Here is a 19,721-nt window from a genome sequence, read left to right as displayed (position 1 = left end):
CATGGACCTGTGGAGCCTCCACGAGTGGCTCTGAGGTGGGGAGTTTGCCCTTGGCCTCGAATCAATCAGGCCATTGACCAAAGTCAGGACTTGATGGTTAGAGCTGAGCCTTCAGGGCCACCAGTCTGGCATTCAGCACTGGTTCTATGAGCCTCAGTTTGCTCGTCTGTAAAGCGGGGATCATAATAGTTTCCACCGCATGAGAAGCTGGCATGTGAAGTGCTCAGCATACAACACACTCTCGCTAAATGTTGGCCGCTGCTGTCCTCTGTTACTGGGTGTGCAGAGCCTTTCTGGAGCCTGCACCCCGGAGAATCTCCTAACCGGAGGGGCATCGTAGCCACTAGTGAAATCCTCTGCTCAGCAAAGGCACTCCTGGGTGCATTCCCAGGCTTGGAGTGGGACGAGAAGTCCTGTGAGTAGACCCCACTCATCCTCTCCCCTCTCCCACCCTGAGACCCCGGCCAGACCTTTGCAGTCCTCGTGGCAAATGTTTTCCGAGTGACTCTTGTGATCATTGCACCAATAGTGGCTGTTGATCTGGAAGACGCCATAGTCGAAGCTGCCGTCTGCATTTTCATTTACCTTTGATAGGTTGAAGTTGCTCTCCACAAAAGCCAGGCACAGCCCTTAGAACAGGGAGAAGAAGGTTTTTAGAGGGCTCTGAACTGAGGGACAAAGGACACGGAGGAGAAAGGGAGACGGGGAAGCAGAAGAAAGGAACAAGGCCTAAGAGGCTAGACGGGGCGAGCTGGCCGGAAACACCCATTAGCTTCTCTCCTCGCCCTTCGGTCCATCCACCTGCCCCTCAGTACAACCGCTCATCATCCCGCTGTCCATCCGCATCTCCTGCACTTGATGATCGCCTACTGTGTGCCATGACCCGTGCAAAGCCCAGTGAGGGACATTCAGCTGGGGCAAAGGCAGCTGGTGCCTTCAGCAAGAACGAAGACGCACCCCTTAAAGGACCACAAGACAAGATAAAACGAGAAGGACGGCACAAGACAGGTGTGTGCAAAATCTGGGCAAAAGGAAGCTAGCCCCACCAGGGAGGAGGACGAAGCCTTTGCACTGCCTGCTCCCTCTGCCTGGAATGCTCTTCCCCAGACATTTGGGTGACCCGGTCCTTTGCCTCATTCAGTGCTGCTCAATGTCACCTCCTCAGAGAGGTATTCCTTGACTTCCCCTTCAAGGACAAGGTTACCTCTCACTCCCCTGGCTTTATTCTGCTGCATAACATTTATCACCACCAGGAAGTGCTTCATATGTTTGTGTGTTTGTTTGGGACTCGCCTCTCCCCCTAGAATGCGAACACTGTGAAGGAAGGGGCTTTGTTGATGTCTCTGTCCCCAGCCCCTAAAATAGTTCCCGGTACATAGTAAGTGCTCAGTTAATAATATTCAGTGGAAGGAATATAGAATGTTGGGAGGGGCTTCTCGGGGAGGGCTGCTTTTTGAACTTGGCTTTGAAAGATGAATGATGGAAAGATGGCCACATAGGAGGTGACCAGGAGCAGAAGAGGAATGGGGGGGCGGGAGTGTGAGAAAGCAGCACTCACAGTCACTCAGGGAGTAGCCCTCACACCTATCCAGATCCTCCTTGTGCAGCACTCTGGCCAAGTCACAGCGACTGATGAGCTTGGCCTCATTTATGGCAACGAGGCAGCTGACCAAGGACATGAGTAGCATCCTCATCATCTTCGGAGGGGAGAAGGTGCAGCTGAGGGCCTGTGGTCCCGAGGATCTCCCAGACGTGCTGCTGGTCTCCTCTGAGCACCTGAGGAATCTGGAGACAGCAGCCAAATGTCCCGGCTCACTCACGGCTCCCCGCCTGGCTATTTCTCTTTCCTCTCACCATTTTATACTTTCTTTTACTACAGAAACTTTCAAACATTTACAAAATAAGAGAGAATAATATCATGAATCTCCATGTAGCCACTGCCCAGCGTCAACAGTGAAAAACCGAGGCTGATCTCCTTTCATCTATAGGTTTTCTCCTGTTTTAGCCATTCTCACTCTTGTAAAGGACACCTGGCTATGGGCAGCATTTGGGTACAGGGGTGGGGAGTGAGGCTGGCAAAGGAGACTGATGAGCACTGGACTTTACTGGTACTTGCGTGTGTGGGTTTGAACATGTGCTCTCGTAGGAAGGGCCAGGCCACTGGGTGTTGGTCTGCCCTCAACCCCACGCTCCCAGACGCATGATATGTGACTTTTCCCAAGGGTATACCCTGCCATGTGCAATTCCTGAGAGGCTGTCTTATAAGCTCTACACCTTTGTTTCCACTCAAAACTGGGGTCACTCAAGTAAAAGTGACCTTGTTGAAGAAATAAACTTCACTTTCACACTCTGTGTGTGTGTGTGTGTGTGTGTAGGGGGAGGTGCAAGGGGCGGGGACTCTGGATTCACATCGCCTGCTTTCAAAGGTTGGGCTGCAGTGTGACCTTGGGCAATATACTTTACCTCTCCGGGCCTCATTTGTAAAAGGAAGATATGCCAGTACCCACTTACTAGGGTTGTCATGATGATTAAACGAAATGATAAATGCCTAAATCTTGGTTTTGCATTCCCCCCCAAAATAGGAAGCAAGACTTCTGGGACAAAGGTTGATTCCTAGGCTGGAGTTAGGAAAGAGTATAAAATAAGTCTGAATTATCTTGTGCTAGAAAGTAAGAAAGTGCTCAAAATATGGATTGGGGCACGTCAAATGGACATGAGAGCCAGCTCAGAGGGGCACCCACTGGCCAAATCTGGAACACTTTCTTGGTAACAGCTTTATTGAGATAAAATTCACAGTACATAATTCACATACCGCACAATCACTTAATTTAAAGCGTGCAGCTCAATAGTGTGTTTGCAGAGCCGTGCGACTATGATCGCGGTCAATTTTAAAACATTTTCATCAACCCAACAGGAAACCCCATACCCATTAGCTGTCACTAATCCACCCCTCCTCCAACCCCTGCCCACCACAAGCCTACTTTCCATTTCTCTAGATTTACCTAACCTGGACACTGCACACAAATAGTCACACCATAGGTGGCCTTTGAGCCCGGCTTCTTTCGCTTAACGATGTTTTCAAGATTTATTCATGTTGTGGCAGCCACTGGGATCTCATTCCTTGTGATGAATCCTTCTTTTGTCTCTCTATTGATCGTTTTATAGACTTTTGGGCTACTTTGGGGCTATTATGAATGACGGTGCTGTGAACATTCACGCACAAGTGTTTGTGTGGACAAATGTTTTCATTCCTTCGGGCATATACGCCAAGGAATGGAACTGCTGAGCCATAGAGTAACTTCAAGTTTCAACTTTGGAGCAACTGCCTGACTTCAAAGTGGCTGTACCATTTTACATTGCCATCGGCTTTTCCACATCCTTACCAACACTGGTTACTTTAAAAAAAAAAAATTATAAAGTTTATTTAGTTATTTTGAGAGAGAGAGAGAGAGAGAGAGAGAGGGTGCACAAAAGCTAGGGAGGGGCAGAGAGAGAGGGAGAGAGGGAGAATCCCAAGCAGGCTCCTCACTGTCAACGCAGAGCCCAATGCGGGGCTTGAGCCCACAGACTGTGAGATCATGACCTGAGCTGATATCAAGAGGCTCAACTGACTGAGTCACCCAGGTGCCCCAACGCTTGTTTGTTTTTTTAATTCAATTTACTCTTTTTTTTTAAGTAGGTTCTGCCCATGACCCTGATGTTGAGAGTCACCATGCTCTATACCAACTGAGCCCACCAGCACCCCCCCCCACTAACACTTGCTATTAACTGTCTTTCTGATCAAAGCTCTCCTAATGGGTGCCAAGTCGTACACATGATGGTTTGGATCTGCATTTTCCTGGTGGCTAATGACGCTGAGCATCTTTCTATGTGCTCTTTGGCCATTTGCATATCTTTGGGGAAATTCAGTATTCAGATCTTTTGCCCATTTTCTAGTTGGGTTATTTGTCCTTCTTTATTGAGTTGTAAAAATTCTTTATCAGATGGGAATGCAAGCTGGTGCAGCCACTCTGGAAAACAGGATGGGGGTTCCTCAAAAAACTAAAAATAGAACTACCCTACAACCCAGCAATTGCACTACTAGGCATTTATCCACGGGATACAGGTGTGCTGTTTTGAAGGGACACATGCACCCCCATGTTTATAGCAGCACTATCAACAATAGCTGAAGTATGAAAAGAGCCCAAATGCCCATCGATGGATGACGGATGACTGTATATATATATACAATGAAGTATTACTCGGCAAGCAAAAAGAATGAAATCTTGCCATTTGCAACTATGTGGATGGAACTGGAGGGTATTAAGCTAAGTGAAATTAGTCAGAGAAAGACAAACATCATATGACTTCACTCATATGAGGACTTTAAGAGACAAAACAGATGAACATAAGGGAAGGGAAACAAAAATAATATAAAAACAGGGAGGGGGACAAAACAGAAGAGACTCATAAATATAGAGAGCAAACAGAGGGTTACTGGAGGGGGTGTGGGAGGGGGGATGGGCTAAATGGGTAAGGGGCACTAAGGAATCTACTCCTGAAATCATTGTTGCACTAGATGCTAACTAATTTGCATGTAACTCTTAACAAATAAAAAATAAAATTAAAAACAATAAATTAAAAAAAATAAAAAATAAAAAATTCTTTATGAGATACATGGCTTGCAAATATTTTCTCGCATTCTGTGGGTTGCCTTTCACTTTCTTGATGGTATTCTTAGAAACAAAAGAATTCAATGATGACGAAGACTGTTTTCTCTATCTTTTCTTTTGTTGCTTACGCTTTTGGTATCGTAGCTACAGAATTAATACAGAATGGTTTCTAAGGTAGTCTGGGACAGTTTGGCCATCGACACAAATAAAGATAGCGACAGGGGAGCTTGGCCGGCTCAGTTGGTGGAGCGAGCGACTCTTGGTTTCAGGGTCATGAGTTAGCACCCCACCTTGGGCCTAGAGCGTCTTTGAAAAAAATAAGGATAGGGACAGATTATAATCTAGTGAAAGAGATAGGAATCCCTGAGTCCTTAATAGTAATAAATAGACAAACAGATACATAACGGGGATGGGGTTGGAGCTCTTCCTGACAATAAGATGGTGAGTGATAAACGTGGAGGTGGTCATGAGGTTGGAAAATCATCACTCTGCAGCCATCATAGATTAGTTTGGGCAAGAATCATCAATGGATATTAAATCTAAGGTGGTGGGAAGCTTGGTGAAGAACTGGATGGGGCACCTGGGCTGGCTCAGTCGGTTAAGCATCCAACTTCGGCTCAGGTCATGATCTCGTGGTTCATGGGTTCAGGCCCAGCATCGGGCTCTGTGCTGACAGCTTGGAGCCTGGAGCCTGCTTTGGGTTCTGTGTCTCCCTCTCTCTCTCCCCCTCTGCCGCTCACACTCTGTCTCTCTCTCTCTCTCTCTCAAAAATAAATAAACATTGGGAAAAAAAAACTATCAATGCCATGAAAACACAGAATGGGGCTATTTCTGTCACCGTGTGCATGTGTGTGTGTGTGGTGGGTGTGTGCATGCGTATCTTTCCCCTGAAAGCAGGTGTATGTTCCTGAGAGCAAAGGCCTAGGTTCCTCCACCCACAGGCTGCTGCTTGGGCAAGATGGCTGCCCTAATGGCCTTGTTTCCTCACAGATGTCTTCTAAGCTCACTCCGTACCAGCCCGACTCTTGATTTTGGCTTGGGTCATGATCTCACAGTTCCTGGGATCAAGCTCTGCATCACGCTCTGCACTGACAGCGAGGGGCCTGCTTGGGATTCTCTCTCTCTCCCCCCGCCTCTCTCTCTGCCCTTCCCCCACTCATGCTCGCTTGCTGTCTCTCTCTCTCTCTCTCTCTCTCAAAACAAGTAAATAAACTTGAAAAAAAAGTTTATCATGTTCTACCTATTAGATGAGCAAATATCCAAAAGTTTGATAATACCTTCTGCCTACAAGGCCGAGGGGGCACAGGTACATTCCTGACAGAGTGTAAACAGGCGATTATCTATGAAAATTGTAGATTCATTTATCCTTTGCCTCAGCAATTCTGTTTCTGGGACTTTACTGAACAGAGATAGTTGCATAGAATTCAAAGATCACATACACACGGTTATTTACAGAAAGAGTGAACTCCAGTGTCCAGGAAATACAGGGCTGGTCAAATAAACTAAGGTACATTCATACAATGGAAACACATGCCATAGGGGGGAAAAAAAATTAAGAAACTGATATGAAGCTCCAAAACAAAAATCCTGATCTCTTCTAAGACAAGGTATCAAACAGTATATTTATAATAGCTTTGTGGGGATGGGGCAGAGATAAGAAATATAAAAGACATTTAAAAGTCTATTACAGATCTATTAACAGATATTAACAGTTATTAACAGATCTATTCATATCTGTTAGATGCATTTAGAAACATCAGAAAAAGACATGTAAAGGGGGTGCCTGGGTGGCTCGGTCAGTTAAATGTCTGACTTCAGCCTAGCTCATGATCTCACGGTTCGTGAGTTCGAGCCCCACGTTGGGCTCTCTGCTGTCAGCACAGAATCTGCTTCAGATCCTCTGTCCCCCTTTCTCACTGCCCCTCCCCTGCTCATTCTCTCTCTCAAAAATAAATAAATAAACTTTAAAGAAAAGAAAAAGAAAGATGTAAGGAATTAATAATTATGGTTACAAAGGTGGAGAAGACGTTTCACTGTAGGTAGACTTTTTTTTCTTACCATAAAAATAAATCTATTAAAAAATGAGTGTTTAAAAAGGGCCTGAACGAAGAAGGCTCTGCTGGGGTGAGCATGGTACAACATAGAGAGATGGTGACTCACTACCTTGTACACCTGAGACTAATGTAACACCGTGTGTCAACAATACTCAAATAGAAAAAAGTTCTTTTAAAGAGACAGCTCTGCCCAGCGTCCCTTCTCTAGTCAAGTTCATTGCTCCCTGTGCTCTTCCTCCACTCACTCGCTTGGCCCCTTTTGTGCACCACCTCCTCCAGGCCTCATTCAGGGTCTGTGTCCTTCAGAGGCCTTCTGGGAGGTCGCAGCGGAGCACCCAGACGCGCTGGGCTTCACTGCGTCTTTTGGAAGTTGTATATCTAACTCCGAACCGTTGGTTTCCGCCCTAGAGGCAATAATATTTTACACGAAGCCTCAGAGAAATTAGGTAACTGGTCGAAGATCAGCCAGGGGCAGAGCTGGAGCCTGATTCAGCTCGAGCCCTCCCTGAATCCATTCTCCTCGCTGCCCCATGTTGCCTCCAGTTACAAGTCCCGGCAACTCCAGTCCCTGAGGAAGAGCCACGATCCCCTTTTCCTTTATGCCCTTAGAGAGGTCAATGCTCAGTGACAGGCAATCACATGCTATAGGGAGGGAGAGAAAGAGGAAGAGGAGAAGGAAGGAAGGCAGGGGGAGGAGAGGAGTGGGGGAAGGACACTCACTCTTGCAGAGACGGGTCTGAATCATCGGCATTTGCTGTCCCCAGGTCGGAGTCGTAGGACATGGGCTCCTCGGAACGGTCTGGACTCTTGGAGCCATTCTCTTGGAGTAGGCAGCTATCAGAGTTTAGGCTGCAAGACAGCTGGGATGAACCGGCGGTGTCCAGGCTGAGGGAGGAGGCCGTGAGCTTCCGGTTCCGTCGGATCTTATGGCCTGAGTGCTGGACTTCAATGTCCTCCGAGCCTGAGGAATGGGAAATTGAATCCAGAGACTCTTTCCGCTGTAGTTCTGTCCCAGAGGTGGTGAGGGGGTCGAGCTCAGAGAGCGGGCAAAGCCCAGAGAGAGCCAGCGGGGTGAGCGTCCACTCGTTTAAGATGGCGGACTTGTAGGAGGGCTCGAAGGATAAGGACGTCAGTCCCTGCAGGAAGCTGAGGAGGAACTCGCCCTCCTCGGCGTCTCGAAGCAGGGCTGTGGGCTGATAGTACTCGCACAGGCGGGCGGGCTCCTGGAGGAGCAGCTTCAGGTAGCACTCCATCAGGCCGTCATTGAGGGCCAGCCTCAGCCAGGCCCGGCAGCGGCCCACGTCCGTGCTGACAAAGATCAGGTGCTCCAATTCCGAGACGATGTGCCTGGGGGTGGAGAGGACAGGCTTGTTTCAAGAAGTGAGTTCAGATCACAGAGGATCATTTTATCCACTGGTGAGCAGGAGCCAGTAATAACGACTGCAAGTATATACAGGCTTGGGAAAATATCTCAGATAGCAGTGTTCTACAGGGAATTGAGAAATATTTAGCTACAACTCCCCACTTTTTCAAGGTTACTGTCATGCAGGATAATTGCCATTTTAGTTTCAACTCCCCAGGCGCCCTTGACATCACCTGCTCATCCGGCATACATGTGATGAGCCCCTAAGTGCCAGGTCTTTGGAGCTGTGAAGATACAGGATACAGACATGGTCCTGCCCTCAGTCCAGGTTACTACCTTTCAAGGGCACACGGAAGTGAACCCTGTTGTCAGTAGAGCTGGGGTGGGGGGAAGGCAATCACTTCCAGGTTGCAGTAAGGACAATGCCTTAGGCAAGGCATTGCGGGATTAGGCATAGGGATTAGGCACAGGCAAGGCATTGAGCTGGGCCTTGAGCGATTTCAAGCCGCAAAGATGGAAGGGGAACCTCAGGCACCAAGGACTGACAGAGAAAAGGCACCAAGGGTAGGGAAGCAGCAGCTGTGTAACAGGAGTGGTGAGCACTCCCGTTACAGCACGGGGAGGAGGAGGAGTGGCTGATTGGGTTGCAAAGTCAGGTGATGCAGGGTCTTGAGCATCCAACCGGTGAGGCAAGGTGGGGCAAGGGTCCCCACACCTGGCTGTGCGTCAGAATCACCTGGGAACCTGGTCAGGATACAGATTCCGGGGCCCCAACGAAGTGAATGGAACTCCAGGCTAGCACTGGGGAGCCTGAGAGTTTTTACACCGGGAAATGACTTGACCGCAGTCGCGCAGACTTCTGGGTGGGCTGCTCGGGATAAGATCATGTACCCAACTCAGTTCCCAAACCCTTGGTCTGATGTAAATGCCCTTCCTCTGACCATCACAGTGCCCTGAGCACGTCTCGCCCATAGGAGTGCGTGCTCCACAGGGCTCAGGGAATGAGCTCGGGTTAGCTTAAGCTCAATAAATGTTGACCAGCTGCCTGACCTAAGGACAGACACAATGAGATAAGGGGGACAATCAGAAAGCCACTGCCACCTAGGAGTGAGGTAAGAACCTGAGATAGGGCGGTGGCAGTCAGCATGAAAAGGAAGATACAGACTGACAAGGCACCTTCAGGCTGAAGGTGGCATTTAATAGCCCTTAGAGGCAACGTGCCAGCAGCTGCTTGCTCCAAAGCCCAGGCAGTTAGGGCCAGGGCCGCAGAGGCAAACGTCCCAGGGTGGATATTCAGATGATCTGGATTCCACGTCTTTAAAAAATGCCATAGCCTGTTAGGATATAATACTTAGCATAGAGATGTTCAAACATTCCAAGGCAGGGTCAGCAAACCTCTTCTGTTAAGGGCCACTTAGTAAAGATTTTAGGCTTTGCAGGCCACACATTCTCTGTTCCAACTACCTAACTTTGCCACGGTGTGGCAAAAAGGCGGCTCCTGCTAAAGGCGACCAGCCAGGGGCCTGAGCAGCCCCAGGCCATTGCCTGTGCGCTGAGGGGCTCTTGAGGCTTGGTCTAACAATAACCCCTATCTCACCCATCTCCATTCTAGAACACAGAGCATCTCTGCTGCTTTCCCATATAGCTGTAGAGGGAGAGCCCAGGGTCACCCACACTGAAGCTCCTCCCCAAAGCAAAGCCTCCCCTGCTGATCTCACTTGTGGGTGACAGCTTTCAGGAGGGGCCAGAAGACAGGCTGAGGCAGAGGCTTCTGGTGGGCGCTCTTCTTCCTTTTCCCTCCGGCCTCGGCTCGGATGTGCTTGGCATGCAGGCCGTGGATAAATACGGCCTCCAGGGCACTGCACATGGTGTTGGCATCTCCGTCTTCGCTAGTGACCACTGTGTCCGAGGACACGTACTGCTTCTGCAACGCCTTCACAGATCCCACTAGCTTCTTCTTGATGACCTAGTCGGTGTCAGACATAACACAGGCCTTTAGAAGATCCTGCGGTGACCCCTGGAAGGTAAGTGCTTATCACCAAATACACGCACACCCACACACGTGCTCACGTCTACCTGTGGGTGTGTATACAGCAAAACTAGCACAAGCTAATCATAGAAAACAAAGATGGGCGCCTGGGTGGCTCAGTCGGTTGAGCGTCCGACTTCGGCTCAGGTCGTGATCTCACGGTTCATGGGTTCGAGCCCCACGTCGGGCTCTGTGCTGCCAGCTCAGAGCCTGGAGCCTGCTTTGGATTCTGTGCCTCCCTCTCTCTCTGCCCCTCCCCCACTTGCACACGCACGCACGCTCTCTCTTTCTCTCAAAAATAAATAAACGTTGGAAAAAATTTTAAAAAAAGAAAGAAAACAGAGACAAAGCATAGAGGAGAAAAGGAAAATTACGTACTTATACCACCCAGAGATAGTTATTTTTTTGCAAAGATATTTGTATATTTTTCTTTTGTTTTGCTTTTTAAACCGAACTTCAGTGATTTGATAGCCATAGAAATCTTGTGTTTAAATACCGGCTCCATCATAGTTACAGGTGTGGGAGCCTGGGTGATCCATCTAGGGCAGGGGTGAAGCTTTCCACCTTGTTTAGGGGTCTACGATTCCATGAAGAGGCAACAAGTGCCACTTTAGAACCATAAAAACACCAAGAAAACAGGAGCATGGTCCACATTAAGAAAGATCGTAGGGGGGCGCCTGGGTGGCGCAGTCGGTTAAGCATCCGACTTCAGCCAGGTCACGATCTCGCGGTCTGTGAGTTCGAGCCCCGCGTCGGGCTCTGGGCTGATGCCTCGGAGCCTGGAGCCTGTTTCCGATTCTGTGTCTCCCTCTCTCTCTGCCCCTCCCCCGTTCATGCTCTGTCTCTCTCTGTCCCAAAAATAAATAAAAAACGTTGAAAAAAAAAAAATTCAAAAAAAAAAAAAAGATCCTAGGGGCACCTGGGCGGCTCAGTCAGTTAAGCATCTGACTCTTGATTTCAGCTCAGGTCATGATCTCACGGTTTTTGAGTTTGAGCTCCGTATCTGGCTCTGTGCTGACAGTGTGGAGCCTGCTTGAGATTCTCTCTCTCTCTCTCTCTCTCTCTCTCTCTCTCTCTCCCTCTCTCTGCCCCTCCTCTGCTCATGCTCACTCTCCCTTTCAAAATAAATAAAATAAACGTTATTTATTTAAAAATATCTTTTTAATGTTTATTTTTGAGAGAGAGAGAGAGAGAGAGAGAGACAAAGTATGAGGAGGGGGGAGGGGCAGAGAGAGAGGAAGACACAGAATCCGAAGCAGGCTCCAGGCTCTGAGCTGTCAGCACAGAGCCTGATGCAGGGCTCAAACCCACGAGCCGTGAGATCATGACCTGAGCTGAAATAGGACGCTTAACTGACTGAGCCACCCAGGCGCCCCTAAAATAAATAAATAAACTTTAAAAAGAAAGAAAGAAAAAAGGAAAGATCCTTGACCTGGCAGTCAGAGGCAGATGTTAGTCTCAGCTCTGTTGGTCAACAGCTGGGTCACTACAGACATTTCACTTAACCTCACTGAGCTTAATTTCCTCATCTGTTAAACGGAACGAATACTTCCTGACCTACAGCACAGGAGTTGGGGGGCGGGGGGATTACTCTGAGGGCAGGACTTGCTTTTTTTTTTCATTCTTGCATCCTCAACACTTGGCTTGGTTCCTGACACATGTAAGTATTCCGTTAAGGTCTGTTACATAAATCAATTATAAAATACATATATGTAAAATCCTTTGGAAAGATAAAGACAGTTCTGTCATAGTATAAGCATGTCAAAATTACCTATGTGTTTTGGAAAAGGATTGGGAGGGAATACAGAAAACCTGGTTTGAACTGTTAGCTGATAGGATTATGGATAAATATTTTACTGTTTTATTTTTATCTTAGCCCAAACAGTTCATGTTAATGTTCTTTGAAAAGTCGAATGTTCTTTTTTTTTAAAAAAAAAAAATTTTTTTTTTTAATGTTTATGTATTTTTGAGACAGAGAGAGACAGAGCATGAACGGGGGAGGGTCAGAGAGAGAGGGAGACACAGAATCTGAAACAGGCTCCAGGCTCTGAGCGGTCAGCACAGGGCCCGACGCGGGGCTCGAACTCACGGACCGTGAGATCATGACCTGAGCCGAAGTCGGACGCTCCATCAACTGAGCCACCCAGGAGCCCCTGTTTTTTTTTTTTTTTTTTTCTTTATAACAGCTTTAATGAGACACAATTTACATTGCCTAAAATTCACTCATTTAAACTATACAGTTCAGTGATTTTTGGTATGTTCACAGAATAGTGAAACTACAGCCACTACCTAATTTTAGGACATTTTCATTGTCTCAAAAAGGAACACTGTGCCCATGAGCAGTCACTCCTCTCTAGTCCCCTCTCCCTCAACCCCTAGCAACTACTAATCTACTTTCTGTCTTTATGGATTTGCCAATTCTGGACATTTTGTGTAAATGAAGTCATACAGTATGCAGTCTTTTGATGTTAGACATCTTTTCATATGACTTATGGGTCATATACTTCTTTTATTGTTTGCTTATTTGACTGGAGAGAGAGAGAGAGAGAGAGAGAGAGAGGCAAAGAGAGAGGAGGACAGAGGATTCAAAGTGGGCTAGGGAGTGACAGCAGCAAACTCCCAAATCGTGAGATCATGACCTGAGCCAAATGGACGCTCAACCGTCTGAGGCACCCAGGCCACCCTAATGCCCTCTTTTCTTTTTTTTAATGTTTATTTATTTTTGAGAGACAGAGAGAGACAGCATGGGAGGGAGAGGGCAGAGAGAGAGAGGGAGACCCAGAATATGAAGCAGCCTCCAGGCACTGAGCTGGCAGCACAGAGCCCGATGCGGGCCTCCAGCCCATGAGCCGTGAGATCATGACCTGAGCCGAAGTCGGATGCTCAACCGACTGAGCCACCCAGCTGCCCCTTCTTTTAATGTTTACTTATTTTTGAGAGAGAGAGAGAGAGAGAGAGAGAGAGAGAGGGAGAGAGAGGGAGAGAGAGAGAGAGAATGTGCATACATGTATGTGCCTGTGGGGGAGGGGGCAGAGACAGAGCGGACCGAGGATCCAAAGCAGGCTCTGCTCTGACAGCAGAGAGCCCAATGCAGGGCTTGACCTCACAAACTGCAAGACCATGAGCCGCTTACGATCATGACGCTTAACCGTGTGAGCCACCCAGGCGCCCCATATGTATGACTTCCTTTGAGAAATCCTTGGTCTTCAGGCAGCCCCTATTAAAATCCGTTGTTTTTTATCAATTCCCATTCTATCACCAATAAGATGTTCTAGAAAGGGCAGGGTCTCCTCAGAGCCTGCTTCTGCTATAACTCTTTCTCAGCCCGAAGCCTCGCTTTCCAGACAGTACTCATTCATTTCAAAGTGAGGAAGACCAATGACATGGCTGTCCCGTGCCCCCTTCCCCACCCTTGAGCCTCTCCGACTGCCTACCGGGATGGCAGCCCGGGGGTCCAGTCCATTCTCCACCACCGAGAGCATTTCCGCTCACACTGCAGCTCCCTCGGAGAATCACATGACACCTGCAGAGACAGACGGCGCGGCCAGATGAGCAGGTTCCAGCTCACCACCCCCAGCCAATTCTCCCCCTCCCCCCAGCAGGCAGCGGGTCAGCCCATCTTCCTCAAACTGCAATGCAAAGGCCTCTGAATTCAAAAGTAAAAGCCAAGAGTGGATTTTAAGGAAGGAAACAAGGGAAGAGAAGAAATCTGAGGGCTCGAATCTCAGGAGGTGGGGAATCCTATGTGCCGTGGGTGGGTCCACCCTAATCAGGGCATGGAGAGGCCTCTGTATGCCACACCAAACGCTGGCACAAAAAAGCAGGGAATGAGGGGCCGATTTGGATACAGAACTAAGGGTGCGAGGGGGATGCTGCCGCTGGAGGTGCCAAGAGCCCACGTGGACCAGGAAGCAGGGGCTCACAATTCACATTCGGAGCCTCTGACTCCTGTGCCAGCCCGATGTCTGCCAGCTCGGCAGGGACAAGCACAACTGAAGGAAGTTTCCAAAGGGAGGGCCTCTTGCTACATAGCTGCTTCCCCTCCAGGCACGAGGGTCCAGCTGGAGCAGCACAGGGACACGCCTAAAGGGAAACAACACGGGTTCGAATCTCAATTTGCCACTAACCACTTAGGCATGCTAGGTGGGGCACCACGGCAGACGTCTCAAACGGAGGTTATGAATGTGGAAAACGCCCAGCACAGTGCCTGACGGTACTAAGGATAAATGGTATCTATTACCCCGGTTGGATGTGGCCAAGCCTTATAGGCAAAGGCCACTGTCTGAATGAGTCCGCTCAACTACCTGAAGTCAGTACACAGGTAAATCCCTCAGGGCACTGGCTTCCCCCCCACCCCCCCGGGGGTGGCTTAGGTGGGGGGGGGGGGGGGGGCTCAACCTGAGCCTCGGGGGGTGGCTGTTGGCTCGCCTGGACCGCCCCAGCCACTTGGACGGACCAGGATTGGGCAGGCACATTCCCATCTAAACAGATCTCTAGTGACCACGCTGCCGAGCATGGAGGGACACCAAAAAATAGGTCATCGCTGTCTCTGTTCTCAAAAACCTATGGCCCAAAGAAGTTATCAAATGGAGGCATGATGAATGGATTTTGTACTGTTTACACACATTGCTTCATTCATTCCTTGTAACCACCCTAGGCGAGCTCTTTTATTATCCAGATAAATCAAAGCTGACCCAGGTCAGGGAACTTCCCAAGATCCCAGGGCTGATCAGTGGCGGGCTCTACCACCTTCGGCCAGGATGACATCCACCCTTCTGGAAGAGGCGGGTGTGAGCTAGGGCTAAGGGGTGGCTGGGGAGGGGGCAGGGAAGTCTTGGGAGGAGGGCTCTCCAGCTGGGGGCCCAGGTGGCGGGATGCAAGGGAGCATCAGGGTTGAGTCTGGCAGGAAAGGTTTACAGGCGAACAGTGAGGCATGGAGAACGGCAGGGTGGCCCTAAATGATGAAAGACGCTCTGATTCAAGCCCTGGCCTCTGGATCCGGCAGAGGGTGAACAGGACCCAGCGCCGACCTTCCTAAGTAAGGACATGCAAAGGCAGATAGGTGTGTGGAGGACGGCCCCCACGAAACCAGCTCTGGTCAGCGCACAACAGACTGACAGGAGGAACACTAGCCCCTGGCCACAGCCCATCAGACTGTCTCTCCCTCCACCACTTTCCCAGCTCCTACCCACTGGGAATCCTCAGGACCCTTCGCTGGAGACCAGCTCCATGCTCTGGCCACCAGGGCACCGGGAGAAGGGGACATACTATAGAGTCGGTCCTGAAACCGTGCCTGATCCTAGAGGCTGGGTTTCTTCAAGGCTACCCTACGCAGCCCTGCAGGCCACGTTCAGGCTCGCTGGCTTTGAGACCCTGGCATCCAATCCCCTCTGGCAATTCCGGGGGCCTGCCCTTCTAGACAGAGCCTCAAGCCCTAAAACTGCCCTTCCCTCAGCCGGCCTCAAGGCTTGGGCCTCAGCAATCTGAAGAGGAAGACCATTGAGGCCTCATCAACTAATTCACTGAATATAATATTCACTGGAGGGAGGGAGGCTTATCATTAAGTGGGTGCTCTGGCCAAGTCAGGGTCTGCTGAAAAAACAAAGTAAACTGACACTGAGGTCAGAGCAGGGCCAGACAAGAGACAACTGTGACCTAAAACAGTGTCGGGAACGTCACAAAAGGACAACAGTGCAGAGAAACCTAGAAGAATTGCCACTTGACAATTCACAAAACAGAACTGAGACGTGGGGGTCAGGCCAAAGTTCCGGGCACATCTTTCCTTGCAGGAAGCCAAAGCTCCCTACCTACATAGGCCTGTCGGTTCTAGAACGCCTCAGGAAGGCAGGAAATGGCTCAGAGGCAGGACCACGACCATCTACGATGTGAGATCTCTGGGCTCTGGGTCTCCTGACTGCTAGGTCAGCACTCCAGCAGGCTCCTTGGGTGAGCCAGACCCCCATCTACCATGCTATGGGACTGGTTTCACTTTCTATCTTCAGAGCTGTCTTCACTGACACCAAGAAGCAAACGAAAGAGGGGTGGGTCTTCAGGAGACCCAGAAGAAAGAGAGCAAGTAGAGAGTTCAAACATCCCTGATACAGTGGAGCAGAAAAGGTGAGTGCCGTGTGCCTTTAGGAAACTCTTAAGTCACCCTTCGTCTACCTCTGCCCCTCTGTATTGGTTCACTCTGGCACAGGATCTCATTCTCTATCCTCATTTAATTCTTAAAACAATCCTGTGAGAGAAGGATGAGTATCCCTCATTCACAGAAGAGAAAACTGAGGCTCAGTAGAAACATGCCTCAGGTGAGGGACAGAATTTTCTCATTCCAAGCTCTGTGCCTTTCGTCAGTTCATACTGTCCCAGGTCCTTGGTTCAAAGAGTTTCAGGCAAACTTATTATTCACAGACTCTTCAGAAGCTCCACCTTATCAAAGAAGGCCTAACACTGACAAGAAACAATCTTGCCCATCAGATCTGTGGCCCCAACTAGCTGACCACAGGTCCTTTCCATGGCAGCCAGGTTTCCGAGCTGTCCCTCCTCAAATGTTCCAACACACAGGAAGGAATCGTTGGGGTTGATTCTCTTCGTGATACTGCCTGGCCTTCTATAAACATCCAATTTCACTTCCTCCAGAGACTAAGGAAGAACGAAAAGAGGAGAAGGACTCAGATGAGACTTACATTAGAAGAAGAAATGGATAACCTGGCTTCACCACTTTCGAAACACTCCGTTCATCAGTAAACAGCAACCTCTTCTTCTTAGAGACTTCCCCGCCATCCGCGACAGCCTCGTCTCTACGGCCTGACTCCGATCCTGCACCTGGCTATGCAGGACAACAGGCCGGTGTTTAAGCCCTCCAGCTGCTGTACCAGGTGATGAGTCAGGGTTTTCAGCTGGAAACAAATGACAAAGTTATCTTCTGATTCAGAAAGACAGCTGATACTTCAGACATGTGAGTGCTGAGTAAACAGCACCTCCTTCTACCTGAAGAAAGTTGGATTTCTAGACAAGAGCCCTGTGGGGGGTGGGATGGGTGTGGGGGGGGGGGAGTGGGTAGGGCGACAAAGCAACTGAATATCAGCTGGAGGGCAAGCAACTTCTAGCTCGTGATTCCCAGTCCAAAGGCTAGTGGGTGAGGCCAGAAATGTGAGGTCTAGGAACACTGGGTATCTTTCTTTCCTCCCTCCCTCCTTCCATCCAACAACACCCATCTCTCCCATATTCTTGTCCCAGATCCCTTAAGATTCTGGCAAGGACCAAACTCTGAGTGAATGAAAGCAGGACCTTTGCCTGACTCATTCACCATTGTCTTTCTAATGCTTCAAACAGTGCACGGCACACAGTGGTGCTCACAAAATACTTGCTGAATGAACAGATGAGTAAAATAAAAAGGCTCAGACCGTTTCAGACTGTAAGAAGTTGAGGTATACAACTTCTCAGTGGTGGGGTCACTGCAGAACTCCTTCCATTACACCAAGCTGCCAACAGGCTGAAACCCTTCAGAGATCACACCTTAACGGAAGGGGATATTGAAGGTAAAAGGACATCCGATTCTCAAAGGCGTGAGACTATAAATGCAAGCAAACACAAGGGGTCTTCTTTGGGGTCCTTTACAATGGCTGTCAAGTGGCCAATCCTTTGGAGTTTGGTCACCAGAACTTAGAGGGGATGTGCACCCCCAAATCCCAGGAGATTATAAATGTTAACCATGGAGCCTGGGTGCCTCAAGAATGTCTAGCTACTCTGAGATAACTTGACTCTCTGTGTTCATGGGTAATCAAAATGGTCAAAACTCAATGATCCAGCACCTGCAAAAAGAGGAAGCAATTCAACAGCCTCCACGGAGGCCTCGGCGTCCCCAGGATCCACTCATCTCTACTCTTCACAACATGTAACGTCACCTCTGGCACATTCGGTAGCGGGACTAATCTACAACCAGTTCTGGCCAGGAGGAGCACTGGGTGAGGGTCCTTTCTGAGCGGCAGGGCAATGCACATGGACATGATTCTGTGACCACAGCCAACCCCACACAGTGGAACCGCTTGAGTTTCTCCAGATCGTCACCCAAAAGGAAGTGATAAGCTTCCACTGCCCCAGCTGAATGAGTAGCTCCCTCACCTTCCAGGTATTTGGATGATACCTATCATTCCAGCAGCCAACGCGAGTAATGTAATATGGATGCCAGGAATACAATCCTTAAGGACAGGTACAGGGGGCCTGACATCCAGGAAAAGCACTTGACCCACGGGAGAAGGATCTCTACTCCTCCACACTTACTTACCATCTGAGGCCCTGCCTCAATTGAGGTGTTCGGCAAGTGCCTGGCTCTGAGAAAGCAGGTGGGGTTGGCAGGGGACTGCACTAGGTTCTCAGATCAAATGGGGACCACATCAAGGGAAGAGTGGGCACAGAGCTGGGATGAAGAGTTGAAATGGGGATAGGAAGACGTCAATCTAACAAGATTGGGTAGGGGTGGTGGGAACTAGGGCAGCAAGAGTTGGGGGGTGGTTTAGCAAAGACTCAGGAATGAAGTGTCCTCAGGCTGGCTGGGGATGGAAAGAAAGTATGCGGTGGGCTTGGAAGTTAGGGGTTGAGTGGGTGAGGGCAAGAAGATACATACAAGACTTGAGATAGGGCTGAGATCAGAGTTATCAAGAAGAGGGGGGTAAGCGCAATAGGGCATCTACTGTAGTGGTAGGTATTAAATGAGTGGGGGGAGGTGGGTGTTTTGGCTGAGCAGACCTTGGGGGGCTGAGCAGGGGGGCTGGGATAAGAAAGCTGAGCCTGAAAAGGGGTAAGCCAGAAAGACGGGGAGGGGGAGGGGGGGCTCGAGGAGGTTTGCGTGGAGCACTGGGATTGCCAAAGGGGTTGAGGGGTGAGAAGGAGATGCGTTAGAGGGAGGCGGAGGGAAGTGGCTGTCCTAGGGGTTGGAAGTGGGCTACCGTGGGGTCGAGTGTGGCTGCACTTACGCAAGACCAGTGGTGAAGGGGTGAGGGTAAGGGCTGGGCTCGGGTCACGGGTGGAGAAGAGGAAGGGGACGGGTCAGCACTGGCTGTTTGGGCTGAAGGCTCGGGTCCGAGTGGGGTAGGGTGCGGGGCTCAGGCCGGGCAGGGAAAAGGCTCTGAAGCAGGACAGTTTCAAAGCAACCAAGGGTTTGCGATCACGGACAGGGCTGGTGACCCATCGCCCGTTCTCGTCTCGGCCCCGCCGTCCCCTTCTCACCCTCCTCGCCCTCTGACCCCTAACTCACCAGAGGGAGCGGGGAGGGGGCGCGGGGCACTCCTGGCCACTGCAGCCCCTAAGCCTCCGACCAGGCGCTGCGGCCTCCGGGCCAGGGACAACAGGAAACGGCGCTCGCGGCGCCTGACGCCATCACGTTGGTTCGGCGTCCGGCCCCGCCCCCGGACCGCGGAGCCCAGCGCAGGGCCGGCGGAGCCTCGGGGCGGGGCCAGCGCTCAGGAAAGCCCAAGTTCCCAGCTCCAGAGCAGGTGAGTGATCTGGGAGGCTGGGGACTCTGCGACCCGAGATGCGCACGAAGAGGCGAGGCCACCAGGCTAGCCCACCAGTGTCGGGCGGAACGTGTCCTACTGCCCGCCCCCAGCAGTGTCTGCGTCTCA

The 19,721-nt window shown here is 50.0% G+C and overlaps 1 protein-coding gene across 3 annotated transcripts; it reads right to left on the bottom strand.

Annotated features, from left to right (window-relative positions):
• Positions 1-6: 6 nt before the first annotated feature.
• LOC144615178 (pleckstrin homology domain-containing family M member 1-like) lies at positions 7-19,495 on the bottom strand. 3 transcript variants are annotated; one of them, XM_078442054.2, is made up of 7 exons: positions 19,355-19,494; positions 16,785-16,927; positions 13,533-13,621; positions 9,788-10,035; positions 7,427-8,053; positions 1,559-1,785; positions 7-629 (listed from the first exon to the last, which is right to left on the bottom strand). In XM_078442054.2, the coding sequence occupies exons 3-7, from the start codon at positions 13,578-13,580 to the stop codon at positions 361-363; spliced, it is 1,419 nt and encodes a 472-aa protein (XP_078298180.2). In that variant the 5' UTR covers positions 13,581-13,621; positions 16,785-16,927; positions 19,355-19,494; the 3' UTR covers positions 7-360. The 3 variants fall into 3 exon arrangements, with proteins under 3 accessions (XP_078298180.2, XP_078298181.2, XP_081650993.1); XM_078442055.2 differs by lacking the exon at positions 16,785-16,927 and having other exon boundaries at positions 19,355-19,495; XM_081794867.1 differs by lacking the exons at positions 16,785-16,927; positions 19,355-19,494 and adding an exon at positions 14,022-14,208.
• Positions 19,496-19,721: the final 226 nt, after the last annotated feature.

Source organism: Panthera onca, assembly GCF_046562875.1.
Source record: "Panthera onca isolate mPanOnc1 chromosome E1 unlocalized genomic scaffold, mPanOnc1 haplotype 2 h2.Chr16_ul_7, whole genome shotgun sequence".
Taxonomy (NCBI): Eukaryota; Metazoa; Chordata; class Mammalia; order Carnivora; family Felidae; genus Panthera; species Panthera onca.
Note: the sequence above shows the minus strand (reverse complement) of the source record. Positions and strands in the feature narration are given on the sequence as shown.